Source organism: Cyprinodon variegatus, unplaced genomic scaffold (assembly GCF_000732505.1).
Source record: "Cyprinodon variegatus isolate N-32 unplaced genomic scaffold, C_variegatus-1.0 Scaffold196, whole genome shotgun sequence".
Taxonomy (NCBI): domain Eukaryota; kingdom Metazoa; phylum Chordata; class Actinopteri; order Cyprinodontiformes; family Cyprinodontidae; genus Cyprinodon; species Cyprinodon variegatus.
Genome location: NW_015150649.1, coordinates 98,952 through 108,961, shown reverse-complemented (window position 1 = coordinate 108,961; position 10,010 = coordinate 98,952). Strand labels below are relative to the sequence as shown.

Genomic DNA, 10,010 nt, shown 5'->3' with positions numbered 1-10,010 from the left:
TCGCTTTTTTGAAAAATAGTCGCTGGAGGGGTCTGAAAAGTCGCTGACTTGGCAACACTGCGCCCTCGCTCTGCCGTATTTTTTTTTCTTCCCCCGTTTCAGTCAAGAGGATTTGATGACGGCGGCCGCGGATGACGCATTAATCGCGCGACACAACTAATCGATGATAAAATTCGTTGCTAAGGCTTTTAAAAATAGATTTTTATCGATTTTATCGATTCGTTGTTGCAGCCCTAGTGGAAAGTGTGTTTAAGTAGTGCAAGTCTTCAGCAATCAGGTTTTTATTTTGGGCCAAATAGTTGAATTTTGGTTTCATCTGACCAGGGAAGTTTTTTTTCCTTTTTTTTCATCTGTCAGTCTGCTCTATCCAAAACTCCTTAAGTGGAAAAGTTTTAGTTTCACCTGGTTTACTTTAGTAAAAACCTGGAATATAGAGTCTCTAAAATATTTTTTAATCCACTCTTAGCAGTAATTATACCAAAATTGTAAAAAGAAAAAAGGACAAAAACAAAAAAATTTTTGCCTGTCAATATACTCTTTCCAGTACTCCACAAGTTGAAAAGTTTTAGTTTCATCTTTTAATTCTTCTTTAAGAAACTTTTTGCTTTCTGATCAATTAATCAAAAAAATCATTAACAGATTATCAATTTGCAAAATAATCATCAGTTGCAGCCCTAGTATCAATTATAATCCCAGAAATAATTTGAAGAATGTGGTTGGAAATAATTTTAAATAAAAGTAAATAAATAAAATGAAATAAAAATAAAATCTTAATAAGGATACTATAAACACAGTGTTTTGGGAGAATCCTTTGTCATTTGAATTAGGGTTTTCTTTAATATTGATACTCAAAAGCTGTAACCGAATAAAATATTAATTTGGCATTATATCAATACGAAAAGTTTTCTCAATGCTAGTTAAATAAATTGAAAAATAAATAATCCAGATATTTGGATAATTGAAATTAATGTAACTAGCATGTGCGATTCTATTGAGAAAGCGTGTTCCATTGTGAGATTGAAAAAAGTGAGTTTTACCAAGTTAAACATGTTTTATAAAAATGTTTTTCATGTTTTTAATTGTCTATTTTATGAAAGTGGTTTTGAAAATGGTATTGGTTATCAAACATTTTGCTGAATTTTAATATTGACTTTTAAATGTTAGTATACTGACAGCCATAATGAAAATAATCAAGACATGTGACTTAAATAAAAGCTTTGATGTAATCATTATTAGCCATCTAAAAAGGCTAATGATGCAAGGGTAGAAATAATCAGACAAATTGATTAAAGACATTGAAATATGAGGTTGTTTTAAGTAATTATTAAATGATATCACACCACATCTGTGCGAAAATGTCAAAACGGAACTCTTAGCAGGATTAGATGTGAGATCAGGAGATAAAACAAGACCTGCTGTAGAGGAACAAGTGAGTCATACTCTGTCGGTGTCTCTGTTGGAGAATTCAACACAAATATGTGTCATGCAAGAGTTTCTGTAAAAAAAAAAAAAAAAAACCAGCAGAGGGTTGCTTGTAATGTTTAACGCAGTCTGCTGGAAAAGCTCAGGTTGGGATTCCAACTAAGGACCTTGTTCCTTTCTACCCTGTATTCTTCTATTCCATTAAGTAATTCTAATTAATCCTTCAGTAATTCAATACTTATTTGAAAAACGTGACTTATCAACTTTTCATCCAGTGGCATTTTACAAGGCAAACCGATTCAGTAGGTGTAGGGAAATATTTACCCATGATCTTCAAACAGATACATATAAACACAAACCAAATATAGCCTAAATATATAACTATTTAGAGAGAGAGATTAGCAAGCAATAGTAAAATTCAAAGATAGGAAGGAGTTTCTTTGTGGTTTCATCATGGGAGGAGATTGGGACAAAAATATGAGAACATACCTACAAAGAGGCAAATTGATCCTGAGCTTTTTTCTGACATCTTTAGTATCTTTTTGATCCTTTCTAGGACACATCAGTGACTTTCTATTGATTTTATCACACCCACAGGCAGCTTTTTTTTTTCTAATCCACTTATCCTGCATGTTCCCCACCCTCCCAGATAGGGCTGGGCAATTAATAGCATTTGCAATTTAATCGCGACTTAGAAAAATGCTATTTTTTAAATCACAGAGGCCCTCAATTTTTGTTTACAATATATTTAACAAGAGTAAGACACTAAATTTCTCCCTCCAGCCCTTAAGGTGGCAGTAAAGTGATTAAACTTTATAAGCTATTGCAGCTACCACATAGATCTATGCATTATAGTAGAACGTTTTCATGCAAATGTTGTAGCAAAGTCTTGTAATACTTGATTATGGAAAAGCAGGGTTTTAAGGTCATGTAAAAAACTGAAACTCTGGAGTAAAAGATTAGCTTGCTTGTGCTTAATGCAAAGTAAAATCGCAATATTGGTTGATCTGCACCGTTGATGCTACCAAGTAACAGCCAGGATAGGGCAGATGCATTACTTTAGGCCGAATTGATCCTGCACCAGGTTCCCTCCTTTAAGCCTGCTTCTCCCATTTGCTAATTACATAGTGGTTATTTGGTAACCCTGCAATTCAGTATGCTGAAACAAAAGTCTAAAAAATAAATACATATTTTAAGCTCTGGGCTGAAAGACAGTTGGATTTATTATTGATAATGACTGGTAAAAAAAAAAAAGAAAAAATCAAAACATGTTTCTATCTTCTTTTAAGAAAAAACAATGTGGAGCAAGTGCTTTTTATTTTCATTTTTTATTTCATTGCGATTTAACATGACTCACATTGAGAGGATGTTTAAAATGGTTCTGTATCGTTGGATATTGAATATTATCTGAGATTTCCTTTGGGAACAGCCTGAGAGGGAAAATCCAGAAACTTGTGGCTAAATATGAACATTATGTTTTCAGTCACATGATTTATTTGCTTGAAGACCAAGTCATGAGAGCTAAACGAAAGTCTCCTGACATTGATTTTTATTTATTCTACTAATGGAACGCTATTAAGGAGGAAATTGTAAATAATAAAGATTAAAAATGTATTTTTAGTCACAAAATGAAACCAGCATTCTGATAAATATTGATTCTCCTTGTTCCTGAAGCAAACACCTCTTTGTCTCCTTATTGTTGTACTGGAATAAACTTCCTCTGCTCTTATAGATGTGGAAAACGTGCTTAAAGAACAAACACGGGGAGCAATTTTTAAACCGCAGATGTTATCTCTGCTTTTGAGGGTGAAGATGATTATCTTTTTAGAAAGTGGGCTACTTTCTGGAAATGAATGTTGGCCAAACAAAGCCTTCTCCTTACAGCTGAAGGGAGATTTCTCCTGTGAAAATAACAGTTGAGAGCAAAAATCCTTTTCAGGTTTGATTGATTACTGCTTTTTCACAGCTGTAAAGGTTTTCTAGAAAATTGAGCACTGTGTACCACTGGGAACATTTGGATTTAAAAGATGCCACCTTTGGTGCTTTTGCTTCCTATAAACACAGGAAACGGGAAGCAAACGAGGGAAGTGCTCTGAAGAGTGTCCATCTTGTTCTGCTGTTTCCCAAAGTGCATTAGGTAACAAGATGTGCTATCATTTCCCACTCGCTGATCTTATTTTAGAAGGTACTTAGTCAGAAAGTCAGAGAGGAAAGCATGGTAAAAACAATATATACATGCTGGAAGCTGGGATTTGGGGAGAGTGTTGATGTAACAATGGTTTTAAGAAGTGAAAAGAGTTTGTATAACAGTTTTTTTTCTTTCATTATGACTTTTTGCTTCTTTGTAACAATTGTTTTAGATTAGCGACAAGTGTTGACTAACCAGGAAAACCTGTGTAAATACAAAAATGCAGTTATCAATGTGTGATACCATTTATTTAAGATAAAATATTATCCATCCGAAGAAAAAGTAACAAATAACTCATTTATAACTTTAAATTTCTTGGTTTGGTTCGCTGGCCACACCCAGGTCTGATTACTGTCAGAATCAGCAAATAGATTTTATAGTACCTATCAACTTGAACATATTTCCGAAGTGATAGTTCCCAAAATAACAGACCGGAAGTGACTGTAAAGTCAGCGTGTTGATTGTATACTGATAAATACTGTTTCTGTGGAAACACCACCAACGAATGCCTATATTCATTTTGTTTTCTGATCTTTAATCAGGCGCTGAAGCCTGTTACAGGTTAGATGATGCACCCTTGAAAACATGTTATTGCTGTAGAACAATACAAGGTGGGCATAATGCAGGAAAAGTAAACATTACTGTTTTTCCATGAAAATAACGATATATTTGCCTATATTCTTACATTGCCTACATCTGTAATCTAAAAATTTGTACCTTTAAAAGGATGTGAATGTTTTACAAGATGTAATAGATATGTGTGCACTTTGATGTATAAACTAGGCATTTATGTTTTAATGGTCCCATAATTTACATTTGTTTGAAATATTTGAAAGGGTTCTTACAGCTAATAGAGGGACCAGAGTAACTCAGGTCTATATTAGATGGTTTGTTTTACTCTGGATATTAGCCTGGTTACTGCTCTATGCTTAGTAGCAAAGTCTGATCCCTCCTGCTTCTTGTGATTATTAGAATGTAATGAAAACTTTTCTCTTCTGTTATCACATTTGTTGTTACACCACTAAACGCAACACTATATACCAGCTGCTGTCAATCACGTGGGAACCATCTATTAGGATAAAGTCTTATATATTTATCAGCGTGGAGAGGGTGACAAATACTTACTTGGGTTTGTCAAAACTTTTATGGAAACAGGTCTATCAGAACAATGATCTGAAGCCTACCAAGAAGTCCACCTTCTAACAACTCAAAAGCCAAAGAAAATAAAGGTTACAGGTTATTCTAGCCAACGGTGTTGGCATTAGATGACCTTAAACAGGCTGTTCTGTATTAAAACAGTTCTGCAAAGAAGGTCAAAATCCATCCACAGCCATCTTGGTTGAGTAAGACATTTATGCAGTATTTTGCACTTTACTAAATAAAATCCTCAAGGATATTGACATATTGGCATTAAGAACATTAATTAAGGCTGCAACTAACGATTATTTTGCTGATCAATTAACCCACCGATTAACCAGGGGAAGCTGAAACTGTGCCCCTTAAATGGTCCTGGACCGAGCCCATTTATGGAAAAAAAAAGTTTTTTTCATATTTGTTGTGCAATTTTGGAATAATCACTGCTCTGAGTAGATTGCTTTTCAAGCTAATATCATGTGTTATTCTGTATACTCCAGTTAATGAATTATTGATTACTATCGATTATTTCAATAATCCACTAATCACAATCTGATTAATTGTTTCTACCTTATTTTGGATTAATGACGAATAATATTTATGTTGTTCCAGGATTGCTATAATAATATTTGACCCCAACCTTTTAATAAAGAATGATGACTCATTTGTATACTAAGCTGAGTAAAATCTATTCCTAAGTATCATGGTGGTTGATTTGATGCGTCACAGCCGCTGAGATCTTTCTGTTCTTTGTCTTCAAATCGGCTCGTCTTTCTTCGGCCCCCATGTCGAGTCTTTTTGTTTCACTCAGTCTGCCGCTCAGACCGATTGTGATGATATCAGGTGGACGGCTCAATCAGTTATAGTGCCTCAGATGGGGATCCTGTGAATGTGTGTGTCCGTTTGCATTTGCATGATAACACAAGCATCACCCTGCCCCCAACGTTTGGTTAGTCCGTCTTGTCTGATGACATAAAGGAAAGGAGGAGAAAGCAGGGTTTTTTGTTGAAACTCAGGGCCCCACAGACAGTGTTTTTTCCCGCTGCCACCATGTTTGTAAAGTTGTTTAACTGGAAACCCTGTGAGATTATTTATGTAGTTTGTGTCGGGACAAAGAGCTGAGTCAGAGGAGCTGATACTTTGGCATGTTGGTAGGATTTAATCAGATTTGATGATTCTCTCTCTATCTTGCTGTTTTTCCATCTCAGGCACATCATCCGACTCATATTGTTTGGTTTTGAAGTGAAAAATCTCTCAAAGAGGTTAATTTCTGCAACGCTATCAGTGTATGTGACATTCAGCAGTTAGATTTGTACTTTATTTCTCTGTGTCTAAATAAGCCTAAACATTAGAAACTCTCATTTTAATGAAACCCATCTCTGAACTACTCCAATCTACAACATTAGCATAAATAAAATCCCCCTGGTTTAGTCACACTGATCTTTTTGCAGATTATCTCACCATGTTCTGGTTGTCATGTGTTCCTACGTCAACTGAAATATTGCCGTCATCAGAAAAAGTCTAAGGGCACCGTTTCAAACATGTGACAGCGTTTGGCTGCTTTGGTTTCTATCAGAAGCTGCAGAACAGAATAATCTTAGCTAAAAACACAAAAAAGTCAGTGGCTTGAAAAAGTGTGCCAGGAGGTTTTTCAAATTTTTTTAAATGTTTGATTTGATTTGTTCATTTTATTTCATTCATGGTTTACACAATTAAAATTAATACAGTATGATGATATCATTATATTTTATCATTGAACACCACAAATGAAAACGAGCATGCAGAAGACTTGTACTACCTGCCCCTGTCTGCACAAATATTTCTAGAAGTACCAACAAGGTTCAAACAAAATACACCAAAACACTAACAGGAGAAAAGAGAATAAACATAACTTCCAAGTATAAATCATAAATTCCTTTAATCTTCTAGTGCATATAATCTTATTTTAGCTTTTTAAAATATGTTCTTGAACTGCAAAATACTTCTTCAGGGAAACATTTAGAGAATTCCATAGTTAACAGAAATGCACATTTGTTTTAACGTTAAATGACCAAACCTGGGTGTTAAATCCAACCAGCGTCTACATTTCTCCTCAGATAATAAAATAATGTTCTGTAACTGTTCTGGTAGATATTTATTCTTTATCAGCGTGCATTCTTTGCATTTATTCATGCATAGTTATCAGAGTCTGAAGCTCAATTAAATCCAATATTTCATTAAACCAGACAAACCAAAGAATCTGTATTTTCGATATCCTACTTTATCTATTATACTTTTGTCTGTTTTCTGTAAAAAAATGGTGTTATTACAGCCATATATTACCATTTTAATGAGATCTTTTGTGAGAGACCAACAAAAGGTAGTGCAATTAGGGCTTCAGAAAAGGGGTATATCCGTACCAACATTACTTATCTACACACTGAAAACTATTCTTTGGAGATCACTTGAGTGTGCTTTAATCTAAACTGGGTACTTGCATCTGGTCCTTAACAGGTATGATCCCTGCAGGACTGGATTTGGATAATGCTGATCTAAACCTTTCCAATTTATGTCTGACTGGATGTTTAGTTCAGAGTTTCCTGATGGAAGGGAAACTTTGGCACGCTCTCACGTAGGTCTTCTTATATAGTCTTGTCTGGCGTTCCAGTCTTATTGAGGTTAAGTCCTTTCTGATTTTGTGTAATCAAGCAATTTTCTCCAGTGTTGCTTGAGGTGTTTGGACTTAAACCTTAGACATTAGGTCATTTTCTCAATAATAAAGATTTCCTCTACTATTCATATCCAAGGCATCAGGTGTGGAGGGTCACTTTTTAACCATTTTCTGGTAACTGCCTCTTTAGCTGCCACTATCAGGATTTTGAGGACATTGATGTCTTTCATGTGCGTCTCTTAACTCTCCAGGCAGCCCAAGTACACAGTACGTGGGTTCTTGTTATCTTGTATTGTATCATTTCTTTTAAAGCCTGAACAACTTGATCCCAGTAGGTTTGTATTTTTGTACATTGCCAAAATATATGAGACTGACTGGCATTGCCTCCAACATGGTTGCTCAGTGTGAAATAATTTATTTTGTGATTGAGGTCTTTTTTCCAGCCAATAGTGTGATATAAACAATATAGTGAGTTATTTCCGTTTCATTTTTGTAGACTTTTATTCAGTTTAGAGACTATTTTTGTTGGTATTTTTTTGTATGCATCCAAAAATAATTTAATCAATAAATTTCCTGCCGGTGATAATTATCTCTCAACCTCATTAGCATAGAAGTGTCTTAGCTGTAGGTATCTGAAAAAATCTCTGTTATTCAATTTAAATTTTCTTCTCATTTTACCGAAAGATTTACATTTTTTGCCATCTGCAAGTGTGCAGATAGCTGTTATCCCCTTTCTCCTCCATTCTATAAATGTGCTAACTGTGTCTTTTGGTTTGAATCTCGTTTACGTTATGCAGTTTGTTTTAATAAATATTTCTTAACCAAACCCAAGTCCTTCACAGTAGGGCTGCCTTCATATTTGGGTTAAATTACACACATATGCACTCTATTTTATTTCTAGCTATCAGAGAACTGAATTCAGACTAAATCCAAATCTGTGCCACACCTTTTCTATGTTTATTTGGATAAGACAAACAAAAAATTGCACTATTTTTCCTTTACTTTTCACAATTTTGTGCCATAACAATGTAAAAAGGTTCAAAGCATGTGAACAGTTTTGTAAGTTTGTCTACATAATCATTAATGGCAATCATGCTCTCTTTCTTTTGTGCCATCCATACCATGAAAGGTGACCTGCTCCCATTTCAGTTTAAAATATCCCCTCGCTACTTGTGCAACGATTTAGACATTAAAAGCGTTTTCTCTCCAGCTGAAGCTGTGATTTAGTTGTCTCAGCAGAGGACTCTCTTTAGGCTCCTGATCTTTGCCACATCATTATCTGATGACTATATTTAGAGTCTTTGCCATCTATTTTCAGTTCCCTCGCAAGTGTTCCCGTCAGTCATGCTGCTTTCTACATCCTCTCCTTTAAGGAAAAAAAAAAGGATTGAAATCTGCTGCTGGTAAATATAGATGCGGTAATAAAAGGTGCTTCAAGAGGGCGAGATTAGATAACTCAGCTTTTGAGGAGTTGTTGTGCATCAGATTTGGTCTGCTAAGGCAAAGGAAGATATGTCGTTGGAAATTGTCAAGTTTGCCTGTAAATACGTTAAGAACGGATGTCAGACTGGTGAGCTGCGTGTGGTCTTTAGCTTATAAGAACCTGCACAGCTGACAAAAGTGACTGAAGGTGTTGCAAAACCTGCCTGAGGCGCAGCAGTAACAGCTGACTTGTTTGTATCGATGTGGCGAGACCTAAAGAAGACGTGTTAGCACAGGCTTTGAATGCCACTCATCCACAGTGTGAGCATCAACAACAGTTCCTTATCCGTTGCTGCAATGCACTATGCTCACTTCCCTGCAGTTAGCCCTGGGGGTTCATACGCAGTATGGACAGATACGGAAAAATCTAGAATAGAACTTTACTATTTTCTATTTTCTAGGATTGGAAAAAAATAAAGGAAGCAGCTAAGAATGTGAAGTAATGTTAGTGGTTCAGACTTTATTGTCTTTCCTGTTGTCCTCATGTCCTACCTTCTTTGTGCATCCTCCTTTCCTTGCCTCACTTCCTTCCTCACTTAAGCCAACTTTAGAAATGTTTTCCTTAAATTTGTATTTTACAGTAAATTCCCAGGTATAGCAACTCTGGAAAGGTTCAGACTTGTATGGGGAAGCTGTAAATTCTGAACTGAGGCAGCCATTTATCTGTGTCTCCTGCAGGAGTTTCTTCCCGTGTCCCAGAGATCATGGCGGCAGGCACCCACTCCCCTGGTGGGCCCAACGGCATCATACGGAGCCAGTCGTTCGCCGGATTCAGTACGCTGCAGGAGCGACGGTCTCGGTAAGCAAAAAACTTAAAACATAAAAAAAAAAATTCTAGGTCAGGGTTGTGAATTTACTTCCATTTTATTGTCTTAGAATAAGATAATCTTATTTATATCTTCTCTTAAACTTCTTCATTAAGAGTTCAGTATGTTTTGATGATGCACAAATGACCAAAGATTGTCCAACATTGTTAGATTGCAGCCTCATGAATTTATCTGTCCAAAAATTGTATCCAAGGAGACAAATATTCTTTCAATTTGCCATATTTCTTATATTAAAGATGCGTCTTGAATTCAATTGATTGTGCTTCTGTATCCTAATCATAATATTAAAAGATGCCATAAGTATTGA

At 35.5% G+C, this 10,010-nt stretch overlaps 1 protein-coding gene across 1 annotated transcript in view; it reads left to right on the top strand.

The window, feature by feature from the left end:
* The window catches only part of fam65b (family with sequence similarity 65 member B), a 76,672-nt gene that overhangs the window by 40,200 nt on the left and 26,462 nt on the right, over nucleotides 1–10,010 (top strand). Inside the window, exon 2 of the mRNA XM_015379613.1 lies at nucleotides 9,555–9,675. Coding sequence (XP_015235099.1) covers nucleotides 9,555–9,675 — 121 coding nt within the window. The remainder of the gene's footprint in view (nucleotides 1–9,554; nucleotides 9,676–10,010) is intronic.